We start from the raw sequence: 25,337 nt of genomic DNA on the forward strand, positions 1-25,337 counted from the left end.
TAGAAAATGCAGAAATAAATAGTGGTTACTTCAACATCAACCAGATTTTCAGGGAGCAGCTATAGTGATATACTGATATTACCTGTTTTTAACTTCTTTGTTGAAAAGTTGCGCTATGTTCACATATCTGATATTTAAGGATAAGAATACTACATCTTAGATGGCGATAATCAAATCTCTAAATGTAGTTTTCTAAAAGCAATTAGATCAGTATGTTAGTAACGGTTTTATATGAACATCATGTTAACTCCATTAGTATGAGAACCTTCAGGATGTGCTCAAAAACAAATATGTTTGAGGTTAACCCAAAATAGTATCATAGTTTTGTGGAGTTACTTGCTAGCGGTCCAACAAGTGGTATTTAAGCTTTAGGTTGCAACGATCCAAAATAATTCAAAAAATAATTTGGGTCTGGACTACTATTAAGAAACGGATTTTCTGATCATGGGGGCGAGGGGTCTAGATAACTAAGGGTCCATGTATTCTTATTAGAAGACAGTGGTAGTGGATAAAAGCCTTCTTCATCTCTTTCTAAGCTTGCTGGCTCCTGCTAGGATAGATGTCCTCTCGATCTCCCCTGACTGAATGCGACCTTAGAGCAAGTCCAATGGTGAGCTAAAAATAGGTGTAGCTATTGCTATAATATAGCATCAAAAAGTGGTTTTTGGTGCTAAAATAATATCACATCTCCAATGGTTGGTGCTATATCTTGTGCTAAAATAATATATGTGCATTCATGTACTTGAATAGGTTGAGATATAAATCTATTTTTTATTCATTTCCCTCCACTTTTTTACTTTTTGATGAGGTGGCAATTATAGCTATTGCTATAGTTTGTGCTAAATATAGCACCAACTATAGCAATATGCTATTTTAGCACCAAGTTTAGCACACCATTGGAGTTGAATTTTTTTGATTTTGAGCTATAATATAGATATAACACAAGATATAGCTCACCATTGGACTTGCTCTTAGGAACTTTAAAGAGAATTCACATTTTTAGCATTTTATCACCTATTCACAATTTCTTTACAGGAGTTATCGCTGTTCCAACGGTGTGTTCCATAAACTTTCTGACTGATGTGGCTTTACAGATATAAGACTCATTATGTTTAGAAATACAATATGTGCTTAATGCTTGGATTTTCCTTGCTATTGTTGCTTGATTAGTTTCACCAGAGTCAGACTGCAATAAGATATCCTTGGTCCAACAAAATTCAAAAAGATGTTAAAAAGTGCAACAAAATGTAAAAAGAAATGAGCACGGTTGGATAGCTCTATCCTCTGTCGTCCCAGATTCTGGGTTCGACCCTGGCTCACCCCGAGAATTTGTTAGAACAGATACTAACTTGTAAGGCTATAAGTCATATTTGTCAAAAAAAAATGTAGAAAGAAATCATGGTCTTTGTATAATATATAGTAATGAAAATCTACTGTCTGAACCATAGTTACATAAGACTGGGTTCGATTCGAAATGGGGAACGAAATCGGGTACGCGGAACATTAGTTTTATTGAATCCGGTACGATAAAACGTATGGGTACGATTGGTCCTTTTAAAAAGAATTATATAATCATATATATAAATTCCATTATAATATACAATTTTAGTTGATAATTTATACATTTATAATTTTTTTCAAAGAAAAAGATATTGAATATTGAATAACAAATAAAAGTACACATTTATTGATAAAATAAACTACTTATCATATGACATAGACATGGATCTATTGTTCAGAACAAGAATGAAGTGTGTTCATGCGGGTCATCACTTCCGATAATCTGGGTCGCGACCCCGACCGTTTCCATTCACGTTTGCTCCCTCATCGGGTACGAACGATCTGGATCGCGGTACGTGGCAGCGTACCAGTTTCCTTGTAACTATGGTCTGAACTAGGGATGGGCGCGGGGGCACTTCGGGGTCGGGGATAGCGGGGTCGGGGAGTGCTATCCCCGACTTCGATCTCCGAATTCAATACCCGTCCCCGACCCCGCCCCGAACCCCGAACCGGGATTATTTTCCTCCCCGATCTCCACCTCGAACGGAGAACGGGGATCCCCGCGGGGATTCGGGGAATTTTAATTTTTAATAAAAGAATAATAACCTTATAATATATAATATATTTTTAATAAAAAACAAACTACTAACTCCTAATATATTAATAATATAATATTGCTTTATATTTTCAGTATCAAATCATATTAAAATTGATTTATAATATAAATAAATGACAATTTAAAATATATTATATTACAATATATTTATTATCAATCAATAAAAATAATGATCATTTTTTAATTTTAATTATATTATAAAAGTTACCTATTTTTAATAATATATTTAGTATAATATATAAATATATTATTATTTATATATATACACAATCGGGATCGGGGATCGGGGCGGGGAGACACCAATCCCCGACCCCGCCCCGATCCCCGAATTTTTTATAATACTTTCCCCGATCCCCGCCCCGCCCCCGAAAAATTCCCTGAATCCCCGACCCGAACGGGGCGGGGATCGGATCGGGGTCGAGCGGGGCGGGGTGAATGCCCATCCCTAGTCTGAACTTAGTTTATCAATTAGCATTTCAACTGAACCAAGCCAAATTAGTAATATTCCAGGATATAAAATCTTAATATTACTTTCCCTTTTATGGAATAATAATCCACCTCATGGTATCCAGAAGGAACCACAACTCCTTGAACTGGCAGTTATTCAGGCTTCAGTGATACCTCCAAGTTGGCGCTTATGTAATAAGGATTGTCCCGCTGCCCAGAGTACTGAATACAAATGCTAACATGGATTTCCATCTCGTCAGAGTGAGTTTCAAGTGATATCGGCATGCTGAACCAGCTCTTTACATATTTAATGGATCATCTAACAGCACATAACATGCATCAAGATCACCGGTTTGCTCAATTAAGCTAATGCTGTAGTACATTGCTTAGTTAGTTAGTTGTAGCTGATCAGGCTTCAAGTACATTGCTATACAAAGACTGAGCTAAATCTTTAATTAGTTGAATGCTTACTCAAATTATGCTAAATCAACAAAGTGCACCCCGACATATCAAGTTCTATTTTTCAGCTCATCTTAATTAAGTACTGTTGTCTTCTGCTAATGTTTGTTCAACAATTGATGAAAAAACAACTAATTTGGAGAAAAAGCACATACATTTAATTGGTGATGCTAACAAGGTAACTGCAGAATTGGTTTTGTCTATTACGAAACCCTTATGTGGTAAGGGCCACTTAACTAAAGATCTATTTTGTCTTCACTCTTGCAACTAATCAAACTCAAGCTTATTAATAATCAGTTTTAGCATTAGAAATTCGTAATCAGTTATCCAAAATGTCAAAATGAGCAGAAGTAGGATTAAACCTGTAAAAATAAGTATGAGTTCCATGTACCCCCTGAGGTGGTTAGTGTAGCTCTGCCTGAATCCTCTGATGCCAACTAAAAGTAAGTCAAATACGTATAGACCATACTCTTCTTAGTTGGCATACAGGGAGCCAGGCAGATCATTCACTCCCCTCGCTTCCTTCTCCAGACTCATTACCTTTAACCTTCTTGATGCAGCCCTGATTCCGAAGCCCCTGTAGAACACAATGTAAATCATTTGCTAATGGTAAGTATCAATGCATGGAATCAAGCATGCTACATAGCTAGAATAATTTAGTACATAAATTCAGGCGAACTAATTGTTAACTACATTCAACAAAATCTTAAATTGACATACTGTTTCGTAGGCTCTCGACTGAGGAGTCATAATAGTCTATCTTCAACAATTAAGCTCATAAGCTTTCCTTGTATGAGACTGCAGTACCTATAATTAATAAATATGCATGATGAAAAGATGTAATGCGATATGCTTGAGATGCAGGAGTTATGGTGGGTATTTAAAGGAGTGACTAGAAGGAAATGACAGGAGAAAGTCCAGGAGATGAGGCTGAGGAGAGTTCAATAGGTAACATGCATTAAGCCAAGAGCTCTGAAGTTTAAGTATATATTTGGTTTATATATGCATACTTTTGGCTTTTCTTTCATTGGAAAAAACGATGTTATTTCCTCTCAGTAGACATTACTGTATAATAATAAATTGATTATATTAAAACTTGTACATAAGAATTTCTGGCAGTTTCTTTCCAAGAAAAGATATGACAATAATTACTTTTAGTGCATGATTAAGGTATTTGATACTATGAGACGAGGCCACTGTATGAGACAAGTACAGCGCTAATGTGTGTCTGGTTGACGGATTTTCTAACGTCCGATTATTTGTTTAACCAAGTCTTTTGTAAATACTAAATATAACACATACTCTAAATAATAGACATAGATCTGGATGCAGAGGACTTTATACTTCATGAAGTTACTCAACAGACTAGCTTTACTTCTTACAAACCTGATTGACTGATTGCTTGGTCACAAGGTTTTGGAATATGATGAAATTTGTTGCGATTTAATAAAAATGAAGCTTCATAAGTTTGAAGAAACAAACAAGCCATTACCATTAATCTGCAACGGCTCCTGCTGCTATTAAGATTGGTGACTGCAATTTCAGTAGTTAAGCTGCTAATAGCTTTGATTCTCAGTTAGATCGTAATTTTCCAGCACGACAGCATACAGCCAGTGACGGATTCATCCTCCCTAGCCACATTGTTAAGTTATTCAGCAGCATCTGCAACCAGACTCTGTTTTGGTTCAAGCATTGGTGTATGATAAAACTGTGTGCGAATGCTTAAATATATTCTCTGCAGTCTTCTTTACAATGAAACTAATAGAGATTATACAAATGTAAACATACAAGATTCATCCATGTCATTTATACCATCTTGGGTTATCAGTTTCCGTCCTTGTAGATTTCTGCTGCTTACAGAGCACTGGTCATTGCAGTTCATTTGTTTATCAAATCATCTGAAAATTGACACGGCTGGTGAAGGGGATTCCCATAATCTAACTGAAGCTCACACAAAGAAATGCAGCTAAACACTATGGTTGCGTTCACTTGGATGGAATGAAATGAAACATTATAAAAACGTTTTATGGAGAAAGAAGATAGTCTGAGAAGGTAGTAACTAAATATGACTGAGTTTAATTTCTTATGGTAAGATTGTAGTGAAGAAGTGGATTAGATTTCTAGTTCAAGTTTTGGAATGGAATGATGGAATGAATGAACATTATAAACATTTTCTCCAACACCCCAATTTAGAGCTAAATTCCATTCCATTCTCCTCCATTCCGTTCCATCCAAGTAAACGCAACCGAAGTGTCCAGACAGTCAGTAAGCATTATGTGACAAATTATGTTGCTGTCAAGGCAGTTCAAGGATAAAATGAAGCTTCTTTAACTACTTTCTTCAGTGTAGTTTCTTCTTTTAACTCTTCCTTGTGTTTCTGGAGAACTGACCAACATAGCAACACAATTACTTGTAATCCTATAAAGTTTATATACCACTTGACCAAATACAAGTTCTTCTGCCACATTAACTCAATAGTTTGTCATTTGCAGTGTTTGATCAGATTTTTGTGCCTTTTAGGCACCTTTATTTTCCACGGCCACTGAACTCTATGAACTGTGATGCAGACTTAGGAATGGAAATCAAAATGGAAACAATGGAACATAAAAACATCTGATTTATATATATACTAGTGAGAAAATCATATATTACAATACTTCATAGTTTTCTAGGAAACAAAATTAAATTGAAGAAAGGCCTTAATTTTCCTTTTTATCGACAGCGCCGTTAGATTCAATCTCCTCAACATATAGTGGCAAACCCCTTGGGAATTCTACATATGGGTATGCAAAAGGTAAGTCACCACATTCTGTTCTCCATCTGCACAACATACATGGTAGTGCTCCCATTATTTTGTCAGTGATTAGAAAAATTAATTTCAGCTTCAGAGAGGTTGCTAACATAGCATTATTAGGATAAACATTTTTTGTCTCTCTGTCTGAAGTTTAAATGATAGCGACAACATAAGGCTAATTACCTGAACTTTTGTACAAGGTGGTGGAGGAAGAATGCAACTTCAACTTTAGCAAGTTCAGAGCCAGGGCAGCATCTTGTTCCCCCACCAAAAGGGGTGAACTTCTTGCAAGTTTGTTCTTGATTCTGAAGATCAAAATTTATTTAATTTGTTAACTGCTTATGGTAATTACTTATCAGATCATCCACAAATATGTTAGATACCATCATACCAGTAACCTGCTTTCTGATTTTCATTGGAACTTTTTGTATAGAGGGAAAATTGATTTACTTCCTCGTAAAACAAGTTAACCTTGTAAAAACTTGAGTATTCAAACTAGCAAAATTTAAACAGTAATCTAATACGACGAGTATCAATGGACAATCTAGTGGTTAAGGGGGATCCACCGAGTTCAATTCTCATACCCCTATCAAGTAACTAACTATGCCTATCTGAAATGATGGATTTGTATGTGAATTCAGTACCTCCCATCTCCAAGGATGAAATTGGGAAGCGTCTGCATGGAGAGTCTTGTCTAAATGGACTGCACTGAGAACTGGTAGGACTTGCCATCCTGATGGAATTACAAAATCTGTGAAATATAAAAGCAAGTTAATAGGACCCATTTTCTTCTCTCCTTTTTCTCTTCCTAAATAAAGGTTGTAAAAAAAGCTTGCAGAATGATAGAATAGCTCATGCATGCATGATTGATATGGATCCATAATTAAAGCAATTTTACATGTTTAAAATATTGTTTGCAATTTAAACTATGCAGATTATTAAGTGGAGTTCGTATTATTCTCACAAGTACCTTTAAACTTAACATCTTTAAGAGCCTTTCGGTGCACAAACTTGACAACGTTCCCGTACCTTAAAGCTTCATTGATGACCTAAAAAGCAAATTAAGTAATCATAAGATTAGTTTATAATTTAGTAATCACTCAAAAGGGATATCTCAAGGTACTTATATATATTCTTCACTTACATGTTGTGTGAATTCCATTTTCTTATAGTCTTCCCAGTTCAAAGAAACATCGTTGATATTCTTCATGTTTCTTATATTCTGATGCTCCAACTACATACGTAAATTAACAAGATATATGCCAAGCAAATAAAGTTAGCACGGGGAGAATATTATAACTTTGCTTAATATATTAAGATACGGCGCCTACAATCAATATTATTGACAATTTTGAATTATATCAGAGGATTGTACGACAGCCTTGTGGTAAAGGCCTATCCGCGGTGTTGAGATTAATGAACCAGATTCGATCTTCTAGTATAATATTCGCTTGGTAAATAGAGTATAAATAGGAGAATGGATTAAATTTGTATGACCTTTAAATGTTCAAGTGCAGTAGTGGACTGATCAAGGAAGTGAACCACCATGGCCATCAACAAAGAAGTGGTTTCATAACCACCAAGTAGAGAATCAAGAACAAAGCTAACTTTTTCATCTTCAGATAAGGCATCAACACATAAGAGGATCTCTAAGAAATCAAAACCCCTTGTGCTGCTATCTTGTGATGAACTTGGAGCAGTAGTACTATTCTTCCTTCTTTCCTCAATAATTGCTTTGACAGTAGATGCTATTCTTCTTCTAGCCTGTAAAGATATGTGGATAAAAGCAGATAATAATCACATCATCACATGCCTTCTTTCCATATAACCATTATAATACTATGTTTTTCCATGACTAATATTTATATTATATTACATATTTCATTCACAACACTTTTAATCCACTTTCTCCTCAGAGTGACTTGAAAGTAAACAGATTGAAAAATGGAATTAAATATACCTTAACAGCTCTTGCATAAGGAGTCCCAGGAATGTATAGTGGAAGTGAAATGAGCCCTTTCATGAAGGTAAGAAAATCCTTGAGGATTCCTGAGGTTTGTGGGTCATCAGGGCTTAACCCTAGCACCTGTTTTACTATTACAGTGAATGTAAACTGTGGCACCCAAAAAGATTTTGTCAGATTTTTTTGACTGTGCTATTCACACTAATCTAATTACCAAAGATGTAGTACTTTCTTATTAGGAGTGTAAAATGAACAAAAATATGTACTTGAAAGAAAAGATGAATAGTAGGTAGCTAGGGACATGCACCTTTCTAGCCTCTTCACAGAAGAGGATTTGCTTTTTGTGTTTCCAAGAATCCAAAATCTGAATAGCAGTGTTCTCAATGTCACTCAAGAATTGAGGGTTTGATTTTGTGGTTGTGACAAGAGACAGAGCCACACTCCTAAGCCTCTTGTGAGTGTCACCCACTGCCACTAGCATTGACAAGCTCCCCAGCACTCCATGGATGGGCTTTGGATAGCTACACTGAAACAACTTGTCTTCATTCTGTAGGATCAAGTAGTTGAGCTCCTCATCACAAGACACTATGGTTGGTGTCAAGAACAGATGGGACTTGAACACTTTCCCATACCTGCAAATATTATTTATTTATTTAGCATTTACACATGTTAAAAAAAAAAAACAGATTTTGTAAAGTTCTTACTTAGAGCAATGGAGCTGAAGAAAAGTGCCAATAGAATTGGATGGATGAGGGTTGAGAAAAGAGAGGGTTTCACCAAGAAGAGGCCAGCTAAAAGTCCCTTTTGGAAGTACATAGCCATTAAGCTTTGATAACAACAAAGGTAAAAAATGGTTTGTAATGAGTCCTACTCCTATCAGAGACATGAGAACACCTAGGAGCATCACCAACCAAAAGCCACAAGTCATCATCGAAACGGACTTATTGTATTTGATCGCTTCTACTTCTATTGTGCTGTGTTGCATGTACTTATATATAGAGATATAGATGGTTAGATGCAACTATGCAAGTGATGAAACTAGTTATTTATAGAATCATGGAGCCAGCTTTGACGGATTATATACAGTGGCCAGAGGACAGCGTATAGTATACTAATAAACTACAACATAGGAATGACTCAAGTCTCAACATGCTTAAAAAGATGGACTCAAGTGGTGAGAAATCGGGAACAACTAATTTATCTTAATGTTTATTAATGTTTGTTCACAAAATAAAAAATGATAATTATTTAATTAACCAGATGATGAGCAATTTCAAATATTTTACATCACTAAACTAAACTATTATAACATATATGCAATTGGAACTTCAATTTTACCCATTCACACAAATTATAATTTAAATAAATTTAGTAATAAATATTTGATATTAAAATTTACCGGTCGATATTTTTTATTAAAAATTTGAAATATTATATATGTGTGCGCGTACTAGTGTTCAAATACAAATAAAAATCATATAAAAATTACAAACTAATTTAAGTCATTACATCAATATCAATACGATCTAATGGTCCCGTCGAATTCACCATGCTGGCCATTCCACACTCATTGCATAGAATCCCTCCGTTTTTAATTTGATTTTTCTCATCAGTCGATTCACTTTTTTGAAATCCGACTTCACTGTATTTTTCTTAATCTCTCAATAATCAATTTTCATACCTTATTTGATATATTTCAATGTGATAAATAAGTTTTTTAGTTTTTATTTGAATAAAAATTTGTAATGTAATAGACCCCTATATATACACACTAATCATCTTAATTATACAACCAAGTTAATTATTAGTTATCATATGTATTATATTTATAGGGATGGGCACGGGGGCACTTCGGGGTCGGGGAGTACTATCCCCGAACTCAATCTTTTTCCCCGACCCCGAACGGGGATTATTTTCCTCCCAGATCCCCGCCCCGAACAGGGAACGGGGATCTCCGCGGGGATTTGGGGAAATATATTTTTTAATAAAATAATAATAACTTTGTAATATAATATACTTTTTAATAAAAAAGCAAACTACTAACTCCTAATATACTAATAAAATGATATTATCTCATATTTTCAGCATCAAATCATATTATAATCGACAATTCTAAAATATATTATATTATAATATAATTATAATTGATTCAATAAAGGATAAAGTTTATTTTTTAATTTTCATAATATAAAAGGTATCTATTTTTAATAATTTATTTAGTATAATATATATAACCATATATAAATATATTATTATATATATATAATCGGGGTCGGGGATCGGAGCGGGGAGACACGAATCCCCTACCACGCCCCGATCCCCGAATTTTTTTTAAAATTTTCCCCGATCCCCGCCCCGCTCCCGAAAATTTTCCCGAATCCCCGACCCGAACAGGGCGGGGATCGGCTCAGGAGTGAGCGGGGCGGGAGAATGCCCATCCCTATATATTTACCTAAAAAAATGTTCATCTTAGATCCATGTTCTACTTTTCAGCAATCCTATTTTTTCTCTCTTATAGTCACAAAATTCTTATTTTTAATTCAATTTTCTCTTGAAATCTCTTCATTTCCAGTCAAATTGATCACAAAATCGTAATCTTTATTTTATTATCTTTCGATTGGTATCACTTTTTCATTATTTAGATAGCTAATTATTTTTTGTATCATCTACTTAAATTATTTATGTTCGTTTTGAAAGAATGTCATAGTTAATGATTTTTATCGTATTAGACGATTTTATTTTATCGCTAATTAACGATTGTGTCATTCTAGATAACTTTGTTTTGTTGCCTGACATTTGATTCCTTCTTTTCATCCTCCCTTTCTCTCCGTCTTTTTTTCTTCCTTTCCATAAATCTTGTGTGTTTTAGCTACGTTTTTTTTCAGTTTTTCAATATGACCAAATTTTCAGCCCATCTCTGCATGAACTTTGGTCGGTAAATTTTTTTAAATGAAAATTCTCTTTTTCTTTCTTAGATTCGCGATTTTTTGTTTTTATCCGAATATTTCTTTCAGACGTCAAGAATTTTAATCCAAATTTTACTACAAAACCTCTGATTTCATAAACTACAAAACCCTGAAAAAATACTAATTCTCTGATTAAGAGATTTTGTGGTTGTCACTTGGAATAATATTACTATTACGAGAACAAGATTTTTTAGTTAGTTCTCTTTTTAGTTTTCTTCGACAATTTTACTAATGTTTTAACAACTAATCTGGTATTTGGCTAGCAAATGTGATATCTGATCGATAAATTCTATTCAATAAAAATGTTTTTCGATTCAATTTTTTTCATTTTTCAGCAAAATCAGATCCGTCATCGTCTGGGCGATGTGGGTCGCGCATCCTGCGGGCACGACTAATGTGCAGTGCGGCACAAAACTCTAAAGCTAGTTACATACTCCCTCCATCTCGCCAATTTTATACGTTTATTATTTACACACATTTCAATATATATAAAATACTAGCTTTAAACCTGTGCAAAGCACGGGCGGCTATATAATTTTAAGCTAATTATTAATTATTATATAATAATAATATATATTAATGATAGTAAATTTATTTTTTTATTCTTAACTAATTATAAATTATATTTAAAAGAATAATGTCATAATGGTGGAGTTTTTATCTTGTAGTATATCAAACTGTTTAGAGATGTAAGACTACGAGAACTCTATGTGTAGCAGACTTTTAGTTATAAAATGAATCACCAAACCAACATGACCAAACCAAAATTTTGTACGACGACCAATTATAGTCATGTTGGCTTATTATAGTATAGATAGATAGATAGATAATAGATAGTATAGATAATTTTATAAGATTTTTCTAAAATTCTTATTTTTGTAATAGAATTTTAAACATCAGATTTTTTATTCGGAAAAAGTAATTTAAAAATATATTAGAAAGTTATATTTTAAAATAATATTTAAAAATATCCAAAAATAACGAACGCAGATGAATAAAACAGAGAGTACTACTAGGCATTTAGCTCGCCACTCACCACTGAACTAGGGCCGCGCGCGCAGTGTGTATATCTCTGAGAAACGAGACTGCATGCCTCATTAATGTTCTCGATTAAAATTTTAGAATGGTCCGAGACACGGGGAGGGAATGATATGGATAAAGGATAATCTAGTGTTGGTCATATTGGATGGTCCATCAAAATTGTTGAGCGACCCCATACAAGAATATTTTGCAAAATGTGCTTCGTTTGTCTTGGGTGAATGATAATAATTCAACAAAGACATTCCGAACACCTTGAAAACCTTCCATGTGGCTGTATTGCTTCTTCTTTGAGTGTCTTTTGAATTTATTCAAAAAATGTCAAAATAATTTAATTATATATTTAAGCTAGGGACCGTTAGTATGTAGTGTCATTTTGATGTTGTATTATTCTTCAAAAAATATAAATAAGTTCTTAGCACTATTAATAATCATTCAACTATATACTCCCTCCATCCCTGTTTGACTTTTGAATGATCAAATTGACCAAATTTTGACTGTGATTTACAGATATAATATAATGTTTAAAAATTAAGAAGAATTGTGTCTTTATAAAGCACATACAATATACAATAAAAATGTAATTTTTAGTTTTTTAAAATAATAACAATTTTGTTTTTTATGCTTGGTCAAAAATTGGTCAGTTTGACCGTTGAAAGTCAAAACAGGACACTTAAAATGAGATAGAGGGAGTATAATATTAAAAAATAAAATAATATAAACTTAAATTATATACTTTTTACCAATTAGATAATTACACGATTATATTTTTATATTGAGAATTATCTTTTAAGTTGTGCGTTATTTTAGGATGCAAATATGTTGACACACAATCCCGGGTAGAACTTGAAATTGATGTATAACTTGCCTCACCAAATTTCAATCTCATTGGAAGTTTGAGATTTGGGATGATTTATAGGTTTAATTAGCAGTCAGTGGATTGAAATAAATTTTAGAATCTAAAATCTAATTTTGAAAAAACTATTTTAAGGAGTTTTTTTGGTTAAAAGTTTTGTTTTGTGTCAGAAAAAACTAATCAATCAACTATTACCAAACAGTTTTACGAGATACAATTGATTTAATCCGTTAATTAAAACATCTACTATAATCAGCTAGTCAAAACATCTAATTCAATCCTTAATAGTTAACCGCTAATTTTCAAACAGTCCAACATATTATCAATACTTAATGATATACTAATACTTCCTCGTATTTATAGCGCTGTTATCACTTTTTTATTTACTCTATATAAAGTCACTATTCGTAATATTTTATCACATATATCGTCCAAATCTATTTATTAGCAGTTGCAACCAAATCCTACTAAACATATCATGTTTGCACGTTTAAACGCATTTGATAGAAAAGATTTTTGAAATTGTAAAATAACATGTATCGTAGCAGAAACTCTAGTCAAGTCTCATTTCAAATTAATTTTTCTTAAGAGATCACATAGTAGATAGTTTCAAAAAAAAAAGATCATATAGTAGATAATACACGAGACAAATAATGTTACATTTAAAGAAGAGAAGGGCCACTTCCTCCTAAAAAGAAAAAAGAAAAATATAGTACATGTTATTTGTTATAATATGGATGTCTCTAGATTTTTCTAGAGCAACCTCTTGATCTTTCCAAAGGCATAACTCTTGACCTTTGGCTTTTCAAATTCATGTACTTTGGCTTTTGGATTTCTCTACATGTGTTCTAGTGAGCCTATAAATAGGTCTCAAGTCATCTTGTAATTGACACACTTGAAATGAAATACAATGGCTTCTCTCTCATATTTATCTTATATATAATATATACAATATATTTCTAATACGTTATCAGCACGAATTGCTCGTTCAAGAAGTTTAGTAGTTTGCTTAAAGATTTAGAGGCACAATCTCTTATATCTCATTCATACTAAAGTTTGATCACACACGTTTTTTTTAGCGTTGTCACATGCAAGCACATTTGATGGTTACGAAAAAAAAAAATATTTGATTAATGTGGGTAACTAGTTTATCTGTGACAAACATGGTTTGCCAGGCTAAATTTTTTTATGCACATTTTTTTTTATGTCACCAAGTTCAATTTGTATGCTATTATAGTTCAACATGTCGTCACCTCTTGAACATTTTTGCTACTAAATAATATTTAGTGAATAATTATATGCTACCTTTAAGGAATGATGCAACTCTAGTATGTTAAAAACCAAGAATTTGGTTAATGATTCTCTGGCCGCTGTGATTTTATTACGTGGTGTTCTTTTTGATGTATATCCTATGCTTTGGGTAGTTGGCTAGGTCACCGGAGTAACTATAGTTTCCGTGCGTATATTCAAAGAAAAAAAAAATCTTTAAGAATAAGAATAAAAATTTTATAGGTTATCTTCTATTAATTTTATTTTAGTCATTATTGTATGTGCATTATAGTTTAGAAAGTAACTAAAATTATTAGAGTAATTTTATTGATAATCTTTTATTATTATTGCATGATGAGACTTGATATTTTAATCTGTATTAGCTTGGTTAATTTTTGAGATTGCACTTGTGATTTATTAGTTTTATAATCATTCTGTTTGTTTAATATATTTTACTAACATTTTTGTATAGTTTACAATATGTCAAACTTTACAAAACTTGAATTCGAGGCTCTTGATATTACGGGAAAGAATTACTTGTCATGGATATTGGATATTGAAATTCACTTGGCTGCACAAGGGCTCGGAAATACAATTAAAGAGGAAAATCAAGAGACCGAGTCAAACCGCGCAAAAGCTATGATCTTTCTTCGCCGCCATCTTCATGAAGCACTTAAAAGTGAATATCTGACAGTAAAAAATCCACTTGAATTGTGGAAAAGTTTAAAGGATAGGTATGATCATCAAAAGACCGTGATTCTTCCAAAAGCTCGTTATGATTGGATGCATCTGAGGCTGCAAGATTTCAAAACCGTCAGTGAATATAACTCCGCACTTTTTAAAATAAGTTCTCAATTAAAATTGTGCGGAGAAAATATTACTGATGCGGATATGTTAGAAAAAACTTTCTCAACCTTTCATGCCTCAGATGTAGTCCTCCAGCAACAATATCGTGAAAAAGGTTTTACAAAATATTCAGATTTGATTTCTTGTCTTCTTGTTGCTGAACAAAATAATAAACTTTTGATGAAGAATCATGAGTCTCGCCCAACTGGATCTCGCCCATTCCCTGAAGCGAATGCGGCAACATACAATTATGGGCGTGGACGAGGTGGCGGGCGTGGAAGAAGTGGTAATCGCGGACGAGGACGTGGACGTGGTTTTGCTCGTGGACAAGGAACCCGTGGTCGTGGATATAAAATCCATAATTATCCTATTTTCAAGAATGATACATCTAATCCCAACCCGAAGTTGGAGAACAATATTAATAAAGATAAAGGAAAAGGGGTTGTTGAAAGTACATGTTATAGATGTGGAGTGAAGGGGCATTGGTCGCGTACCTGTCGTACGCCAAAACACTTGGTTGAACTTTACCAAGCATCACTCAAAGACAAGGGAAAGAATGTCGAAACAAATTTGGTTTGTGGAGAGAACGAGCACGCTGACGACCTCCTCAAAATGACGTATTTAGATGCAGCTGACTTTTATGAGAATCCTACTACTCTGAATGATAACTAAAATATATTATGTACCTTTTGTTTCGCTTATATTATGTTTGTGTTTCTTTCTAATGATTATCACTTTTACTAATAGATATTTATCTAATATTGAAGCAATATGTCTCGAATTGGGCACGTAGCAAAAGAGGAAGATATTTGTCTCGTAGATAGCGCCACTACTCACACTATACTTAAAAATGAAAAATATTTCACCTCTTTAAACAAATATGAAGGCAATGTATGCACAATTTCTGGGAGTATAAAATTGATAGAAGGCTCCGGAAGAGCTACTATATTACTACCCGAAGGAACAAAGTTTATGATAAATGATGCATTGTTCTCCCCAAAGTCACAAAGAAATTTATTAAGTTTTAAGGATATCCGTAGAAATGGATATCATGTTGAAACGGTGAATAAAGGGGATAAAGAATTTCTTTATATTACAAGTATCACTTCGGGTAGCAAATGTGTTATAGAAGAATTGCCAGCCTTTTCTTCCGGATTATACTATACCAATATTCGAAATATTGAAGTAAATGCCACAGTAAACCAGAAGTTTACGGACAAAAATAATTTTGTTATATGGCATGATCGGCTAGGCCATCCTGGGTCAATTATGATGCGGAAAATTATTGAGAATTCACACGGGCATCAATTAAAAAATCAGAAGATTTTTCAAACTAGAGAATTCTCTTGTGCTGCTTGTTCTCAGGGAAAATTAATTATCAGGCCCTCCTTAGCAAAAATTGGAACAGAATCTCCTAAATTTTTAGAAAGAATACAGGGTGATATATGTGGTCCCATTCACCCATCATGTGGACCATTTAAATATTTCATGGTATTGATAGATGCATCAACTAGGTGGTCACATGTGTGCTTATTATCATCTCGCAACCTGGCGTTTGCGAGACTACTTGCACAAATAATCCGAATAAGGGCACAATTCTCGGATTATAATATTGGAACAATTCGATTAGATAATGCCGGAGAATTCACATCAAAAGCTTTTAATGAGTTTTGTGCATCAATTGGGATACGAGTTGAACATCCTGTAGCTCATGTTCATACACAAAATGGTCTTGCAGAATCATTTATTAAAAGACTCCAATTGATTGCTAGACCATTACTTATGAAAACAAATCTACCCGTTACAGTTTGGGGACATGCCATTTTACATGCAGCAGCACTTGTACGCATCAGACCTACAAGCTATCACAAATTCTCTCCCTTGCAATTGGCCTCCGGAAGAGAGCCTAATATTTCCCATCTTAGAACATTTGGGTGTGCGGTATACGTCCCAATTGCCCCACCACAACGCACAAAGATGGGTCCTCAAAGAAAGTTGGGAATATATGTCGGTTATGAATCTCCCTCAATAATAAAATATCTTGAACCAACGACGGGTGATTTATTTACTGCAAGATTTGCCGGCTGTCATTTTGATGAAAATATTTTTCCAAAATTAGGGGGAGAAACTAAAATTTTCCCAAAATCAGGGGGAGAAAATAAGCAGCTGGAGAAAGAAATTACATGGAATGCATCAACATTGAACACTTTTGATCCTCGTACAAACCAATGTGAACAAGAAGTTCAGAGAATAATTCATTTACAAGGCATAGCAAATCAGTTGCCTGATGCATTCAATGATATCAATAGAGTGACTAAGTCACACATACCAGCTGCAAATGCTCCTGCAAAAATTGAAGTCCCTGAAGGACAAATTATCAAAGCAAATGAGTCAAGACCTCGCATGAAGCGAGGAAGACCAATCGGTTCCAAAGATAAAAATCCTCGAAAAAGAAAAGGAGCAAAATATGATGATGCCCAAATAGATGAAATAAAATCTCCAGCAGAGACTCCAGAAGAGGCCCATGATATGATAAACGATACTGCTGAAGAGGAACAGGTACCTGAAAGTGTTGATACGGAAGAGATCTCAGTAAATTATGTCGTTACGGGAAAAAGGTGGAACCGAAATGATACTATCATTGACGAATATTTCTCATATAATGTAGCACTTGATATAATGATGGATCCTGAAGATCTTGAACCAAAATCAATTGATGAATGTAGACATAGAAAAGATTGGCCACAATGGAAAGAAGCAATTGAAAAAGAATTGAGCTCACTTAATAAGCATAATGTTTTTGGACCCGTAGTCCAAACTCCTGAAGGGACTAAACCAATTGGTTATAAATGGGTTTTTGTAAGGAAAAGAAATGATAAAAATGAAATCGTAAGATACAAAGCACGTTTGGTTGCTCAAGGTTTTTCACAAAGACCAGGCGTTGATTATGAAGAAACTTATTCTCCTGTGATGGATGCTACAACTTTTCATTATCTTATTAGCCTGGCGGTCATTGAAAAATTAGAAATGCGGTTAATGGATGTTGTGACAGCATATTTGTACGGTTCCCTTGAAGAAGATATATATATGAAGATCCCTGAAGGATTTCAAATATCTGAAGTATCTAAATCACATTCTCGCCATCTTTATTCGATTAAATTACAAAGATCCATATATGGATTAAAACAATCTGGTCGAATGTGGTATAAAAGATTAAGTGAATATTTGTTAAGGGAACAATACAAGAATGACCCTATTTGTCCATGTGTATTTATAAAGAAAACAAGATCTTCATTTGTAATAGTCGCTGTGTATGTTGATGACATAAATATAATTGGAACTCCTGAAGAGCTTCAAAAAACAGCTGATTATCTCAAAGCAGAGTTTGAAATGAAAGATCTTGGTAAAACAAAAATTTGCCTTGGACTACAAATAGAACATCTACAAGATGGGATTTTTATACATCAGTCAGCATATACAGAGAAGGTCTTAAAACGTTTTTACATGGATAAATCACATCCATTTAGATCTCCAATGGTTGTTCGATCACTAGATAAAGAGAAGGATATTTTTCGACCTAGACAGAAAAATGAAGAAATTCTTGGTCCTGAAGTACCTTATCTTAGTGCTATCGGTGCATTGATGTATCTCGCAAATAATACAAGACCCGATATAGCATTTGCGGTAAATTTATTAGCAAGACATAGTTCTGCTCCTACTCAAAGACATTGGTCTGGAGTAAAACATATCTTTCGGTATCTACGAGGTACAACCGATATGGGCCTATTTTACTCTAATAAATCCAAAGCAGTTTTAATTGGCTATGCAGATGCAGGTTATCTATCTGATCCAGAGAAATCTCGATCACAAACGGGATATTTGTTTACTTATGGAGATACAGCTATTTCATGGCGCTCAGTAAAACAGTCTTTGGCCGCTACTTCGTCTAATCACGCAGAAATTCTTGCAATTCATGAAGCCAGTCGAGAGTGTGTCTGGTTGAGGTCAATAATTCAGCATATTCGGGAGTCATGTGGCATGTATCATGATAGAACAATCCCCACAGTAATGTTTGAAGACAACACGGCATGCATTCAACAGTTGAAAGAAGGCTATATTAAGGGCGACAGAACTAAGCACATATCTCCCAAATTTTTCTTCACGCACGACCTTCAAGAAAGTGGAGAGATTGAAGTTCAACAGATTCGTTCAACTGATAATCTTGCAGATTTGTTTACAAAATCCTTACCGGCGACGATCTATGAAAAGTTGGTATACAAGATTGGGATGCGTCACCTCAGAGACCTCAAATAAAATTTTCAAAATCGGTGTACTCTTTTTCCTTACTAGGAATTTTTTTCCCAAAGGGTTTTTTTCCTAGAAAGGTTTTAACGAGGCACGATTATTGAAAAATCAGACATCCAAGGGGGAGTGTTATAATATGGATGTCTCTAGATTTTTCTAGAGCAACCTCTTGATCTTTCCAAAGGCATAACTCTTGACCTTTGGCTTTTCAAATTCATGTACTTTGGCTTTTGGATTTCTCTACATGTGTTCTAGTGAGCCTATAAATAGGTCTCAAGTCATCTTGTAATTGACACACTTGAAATGAAATACAATGGCTTCTCTCCCATATTTATCTTATATATAATATATACAATATATTTCTAATATTATTAATTTTTTTTTAGCTTATTAACCTTAAAAGTCCTGTATTCATCTTCTTATATATAGTCAATTTGATTAATATGTTTATAAATGAAAAAGTTATAAAGTTAAATATATTGAAATGCAAAATTTATTTAGATAATGGAGTATAAAATTTGAAACGAAAGAGGCGAAAGATACAGTAAAATACATGAAAGAAAGAATTGGGGGGAATGTTATTATAATATTACAAATCATCAATCAATCAATATACTTATATAAAAGAGAAGCATGAGACATTTAGGTGGCGCCTTTTACAGCATCTCCAACCATGGAGACCCCTTAGCTAAAAAGTGAATAATCATACCAAAAATAAAAAATTTAGCCAACCACTTCAAAATTTCACACTCCAACCATAGTGACCTGTTGTCTATAAATTTAGCCAACTTCCTATGGATGACTAAATTTGTTGAACCTCTACAGACCTGTAAGAAATCTGTAGGATGATTACACATCATTTATTACCATATTAAACTGATATATTCTATTTATAACAACTAAAATATTAATAACATACTCTTTTTAAATTATAGGCAACCAATATAGCCAATACCATTGAAGCAAAATGTCTTACAGGTTCAGCAAATTTTACATAATGTCTTACAGATCCCATTTAGCCAACGATTATAGCCAATGCCGTTGGAGATGCTCTTAGTGAGCTGTGTTCTATTTTTCTAATTTTCTGAAATTTTTGGATGAAAAAATATCAAAAATAAAATTACTTTTTTTAGTTTCGGATGTATTGGAAGAAAATTTCATAACTACCTTTTTTTAAATATCAAAATCAAATCAGAATTTGAAACTATCATCATATTTTTGAAAAAGATGTATATCAAAAACCAAAAGATTTTTGAAATCAAATCAGAATTTGAAACCATCATCATATTTTTGGAAAAGATGAATATCAAAAACCAAAAAGATTTTTGAAATCAAATCAGAATTTGGAACTATCATAATATTTTTGGAAAAAAAATGTATATTAAAAACATAGAGTATTTTTGATAAGCTGGTCTTTTCTCAAATCAACCCCTTATAAATTGAGGTCAGACATCATAAAATTTAACACACATAATTTATTTATTTTTAGTTTATTTGTCTTCTCCATCTATTGCAATAATGATTTACACCATACTAGATATTTGAACAGCGATATAGATGATTGGAAGATAAGAGTAAGAGTTTGTCGGATGTGGAAGTCGACAAATCCTCATACGTCATAAAATTTAACACACAATTTTTTTGGAGCTTATTTGTCTTCTCTATTTAATACAATAATAAGTTACAATATGCTAGATTCTTTGAATAGCGATAGAGATGATTAGCTAATAAGAGTAAGAGTTTGTCGGATGTGGGAGTCGACAAATCCAAACAGCGGAAAACAATATAATCCTGACATGATATTGATGGATGAAAAGTTCAATAACTTAATTGTTAGTAATATATATATTTGTTCGTTATTCTTTTATAATATTTGTTTTGTTCATCGGACATGTTTGTTGTTAATTTTTATATGGTTTAATTTGTGTACATGAAAAAATTATTCATGCAATACTTCCACAATATATGTTTTAAGTGAAATTTGTTTATACAGTGTTAAAAAGATAAAGGTTGTTTATAATATAAAATTTATTATATTCTAAAAATATTTATTTTGAATCTTTAATATAATTTTTATTAACCGCGTCAGATTTATTTATTTTACAAGTATTAATTTTGAATCATTAATACAGTTTTTATAAGACCGCCGCAATGCGGGTTCTCAACTAGTTCAAAATAAAGGGGATGTTTGGTTGAACTTAAAATAAGTGTTTCTTGCTTAAAATAAATAAGTGGAGTTAAGTTAGAAGCAAAATAAGACTTTTAATTGATTAAAGTGTTTGGAAAATAAGTAAAAACCCTTGAAACAAAAGCAACATTCCTAGCCTTTTATAAGCGCTTCTTAACTTTTTACACAAACGATACGAATAAATACTTCTAATTTATAAATCGATAAACCCGACTTAAAAGTGGCTTACAAACACCCACGAAACAAAATAAAATGAAAAGAGTACACTTGAAGAGGTAAAGAAAAAGACTCAACAGTTTTAGTGTATCTATATGGGTCCTTTAAATCGGAGTAAAATAAAACAAAGATTTTTTCCTAGGTACGTGTAAATAGTGTACAACGCAGTCAGTCACATTTTTCGAGACAGCACGAGGAGATGTCAGTTGGACCAATCCCCTTGTGTTTCTCTTTCAAAGTGCTTTGACTCCTTTCTCCGGTAAGGAAGTAACTTTTTCCATTCTTAGAGTTTTTATGATTTCTTTTCTACATATATAAAAAATATATATTTTCAAAAACAAAAATTTGTGAGTTTACGATAATGTTAAGAATAGTCTTAATTTATGTTCTATATTAGTAATATAATATTAAATTTATATTCAATAAAGATGATGATAATGAAAAATATGTGAAAAGAGTATAAAAGGTGGAAGGATTATATTTAGTTATGAAAAATAAATTCTTAATATTTATAGAATGATTAGAATTTGTAAAAATACATTTTTATGATATATTTCTTGAAGTTATAATCTTTTTTTTTGAAAGAGTGAAGTTATAATCTTGAACATAACATATATATTGTGATGCTCTCGTTGTCACCACCACATGTCTTTTGTTCTTCTTTCCAGAGTTTTTTTTTTTATAAACAAAGGTGTTAATCTAATACTCTAACAAAAAGTCATACGGCATCTACATCAATGAAGTCGAACAAACAGTAATTTGCAATCGTCTGTTCTCATAAAAAGACAGTTAAACGATATTTTGAAGAAAATGTATATATAAATACAAGTACCCGCTTCATGCATCCTCGTTGAATTACTGATACCCTCTTCATCATGCCCTAACAGAGCTATCGTTTGAGCTATCGATCAAAACGGCGATTCCATACAAACTTTCATCACCAAATCAAGACCCCGCTTACAATTAAGAAGTGAAAAACAAAACTCTCACCAGGGAGAGAAAACAACTTTAGATCTGAAGCAGAATCACAAAAACAAGAGAAATCGGACTGAAAATCCACCCGCTTGAAATAGAGAAAAAAGACAACGAGATCTCCGATGGTTTTAGATCTAAGAATTTTCCAGAGAATATATCCGAAGCAGAACCATAAAAACAAGAGAAATCAGACTAAAACTCACATGAGTTGTGCTGTATGTAATATAATTCTAAAAATAGAATCAGGTGTGCAGCTTGATTTTTCTAAAAAAGATATTCTCAAGAAGAATTCAAGTTTTTTTTTTCCTTTGATAAAGTATAAATTTATATACTCCCTCCGTCCCCTTCAATTGTATAGGTTACTTTTTGGCATTTTTTTAAGACTTTTTTAAAGTATAGTTCCATGATATATTTCTAAATTATTATTTTTCTGAATAAAAGTTTGATGTTCAAACTATTATTAAAAAAAAATTAAAAAAAATAATTATTGAACTATACTTTATAAGAGCCTCGAAATGCGTACAAACAGTGAACGTATACAATTCACCGGGACGGAGGGAGTATACTTTTATATGATTTTATTCCATAATATTAGTATTTTGTAAATAATCGGGCTTTACTAATTGATTTTAAGTGTTTAATGTGAGAAAAATAAATATTCCTAAAAATGTATTAAACCAAGCTTATTTGGGCTTAATTAGATGGGAAATTCAGATTTTATGTATAGCCTGCAAAACAAATTTGTATGGGCCATAACTTGAGCTTCGGGCGTCAAAATTAGATGATTCAACGGCCCACGTGAAGATATTGGAATTTCAACGAGTTTAAGGTGGTCAAGTAGCAACCAAAATCCAACTGAAGAAGCCAAGAATCAGACTTGAAAAGTCAGCCTACGAATTTTTTTTCAGAATCCAACTTATTTTAGGAAACTGAATTTGTTTTCCTAGAAAACCATTACAACACTACTATTATTAGAGTTCGTATTATTAGAGATACATCAGATATTGATTGTATTGAGAGAGAGAGAAACACTTGTATTGAGATGTAACTTTCTGTTTTCTAAAATAATAAATAAATATTTTCTAAAAGTTGGTCAAAAATTAGTCAATTTACCTTCTCGAAAAACAAAATAGACATGTAAATTGAGATGTAGGGTGTATTTTAACGGAAGTTAACGGAATTTAATCGGAGGGGAGTGCGTATCATTCCTGGAATTTTGACCGGTAATTAGTAATTATTTTTACATGATCTTAAAAATTGAAAATATACATTTTAAAGTAGAAAAGATGTAGATTCTAGTAATATATTTTTCATAATTTTTTCTAATTATTTTATATATTTATAATTTTAGTTAAAATTTGATTAATTTGATCATAAAAAATCAAACAAGATAAATAAATTGGGATGGAGTTAGCAGTTAAGATGGTTCTTTAACTAGCATAATTTGACATAGTGATAAAAAAGAAAATATAACAGACAGCAAAAGCTTAAGATCAAATACATGCAATGTTATAACAATATCTATCTGGTAACAAAGCAATGTAGAATAGAATTAACAAATAATCTTGTACAATCACTTGGTCTTTGTTATTAAGTGGCCAACTACAGATATGACAGCAGACACAGGTGTAGGCAGGCACTGCCGAAAAAGCTGATCTATGTGAGTGAGAGTATGAAGAACATTATTATGATCATGACTATAGGACTGCTAACATAATTAACCTTTTGCTGCTTGGATTTACCTTGTTGGAATCTCACGGGTTGAGTCTTATTAATTCACTCCACTGCCTTAACTTTGATTCGTGTTATATATGTTCAATAACAAGGAACTCATTCAGTATATGTTTTATTTATTGATGTACATGCAGCAGTGTCATGCAGGAAACAGTTGATGAGTTGAATACTCTTAAGCTTTCTGACCAAATTATTACAGTAATTTTTGTATGGCGTATTCTCCCAAATCTGCCATGCACACGTGTGGTCCCGATTGTGACAGGCTCACAGCAGGGTCGCAGAGCCTATGTTATCACACGCGTGCACAATAATGTCATATTCATTCCTGCACTTCTTCTACAGCAGCATTTGATTCGCAAACCAACTCCAAGAATCAAAATCATCAAATTAACATACTCCATCACTAAGGAGGTCGGGATGACAAGATACCGGATGAGAATAAGAAAATGACAATCTTGTATGTCGGATTTGAGGATAAGAAAAAAGACAAAGAAAAAACAAATATTTTAAGATATTTAGGGGCAAACGGTAAGTTTAAAAAATTGCTTCTGGTAAATAAGTAAACTAAAAGTGAAAATTAATTAAGATATTTAGGTACTTCTGATTTTTTACACAAACACGTCAAGTCAAAAGCCGTGGTTCCGAAACAGACACTTATTAATACATTTAGTTGGAAATTTATTTATATATAATATATAATATATACGACCCCTATAGATTTATTTTAAAATTTATCTAAAAATTCTCATATTAAGTAGAGCTAATATGATTAAAATCTAACTAAAACCAAGTTGATGAAGTAGGAAAAAATTAATAAGTATATATTTACTTAAGAAGTATACAGATTCTCTTTCGTTCTAACCCAGTTCCTTTCTATGAACTTATATTGCACTTGTCTATATTTTAATTTCATTTTTTTATTTTTAATAAATCTTAAAAAATTTTGATCAATATTTAAATTAAAGTTATATATTATCTAATTTTATTTACAAAGTATTAATTCTAAAATAATAATATTACTTAAAATAATTAAAAACACATGTCAAAAACATGATTAAAATATTACGAATTTAATCGATTAATCTTTAGAATCGTTTTTCCAATTCAATTTTTTAAAATCCTGTTATCAGCACCCATCTAAGTTAAGTAGTATTATTTTTTTCCT

The 25,337-nt window shown here is 32.7% G+C and overlaps 2 protein-coding genes across 2 annotated transcripts; one reads left to right on the forward strand and one right to left on the reverse strand.

Moving 5' to 3' along the window:
* Positions 1-5,621: 5,621 nt before the first annotated feature.
* LOC108221483 (cytochrome P450 724B1) lies at positions 5,622-8,897 on the reverse strand. The gene is made up of 9 exons (XM_017395357.2): positions 8,484-8,897; positions 8,087-8,411; positions 7,777-7,929; positions 7,314-7,580; positions 6,961-7,050; positions 6,787-6,865; positions 6,461-6,567; positions 6,000-6,121; positions 5,622-5,842 (listed from the first exon to the last, which is right to left on the reverse strand). The coding sequence occupies exons 1-9, from the start codon at positions 8,762-8,764 to the stop codon at positions 5,722-5,724; spliced, it is 1,545 nt and encodes a 514-aa protein (XP_017250846.2). The 5' UTR covers positions 8,765-8,897; the 3' UTR covers positions 5,622-5,721.
* Positions 8,898-14,388: 5,491 nt separating this feature from the next.
* Positions 14,389-15,426, forward strand: LOC108221484 (uncharacterized). The gene has a single exon (XM_064093944.1). The coding sequence runs from the start codon at positions 14,389-14,391 to the stop codon at positions 15,424-15,426; it is 1,038 nt and encodes a 345-aa protein (XP_063950014.1).
* Positions 15,427-25,337: the final 9,911 nt, after the last annotated feature.

This window comes from Daucus carota, chromosome 5, assembly GCF_001625215.2.
Source record: "Daucus carota subsp. sativus chromosome 5, DH1 v3.0, whole genome shotgun sequence".
Lineage (NCBI taxonomy): Eukaryota > Viridiplantae > Streptophyta > Magnoliopsida > Apiales > Apiaceae > Daucus > Daucus carota.

Excerpts from the sequence above, each read along its gene's own strand:
- LOC108221483 (XM_017395357.2), bottom strand. The coding sequence starts at position 8,764 with ATGCAACACAGCACAATAGAAGTAGAAGCGATCAAATACAATAAGTCC. Across the intron at positions 7,930-8,086 it reads TCTGTGAAGAGGCTAGAAAG|TTTACATTCACTGTAATAGT; the intron begins GTGCATGTCCCT and ends TGGGTGCCACAG. Across the intron at positions 6,866-6,960 it reads AAATGGAATTCACACAACAT|GTCATCAATGAAGCTTTAAG; the intron begins GTAAGTGAAGAA and ends TTTGCTTTTTAG.
- LOC108221484 (XM_064093944.1), top strand. The coding sequence starts at position 14,389 with ATGTCAAACTTTACAAAACTTGAATTCGAGGCTCTTGATATTACGGGA.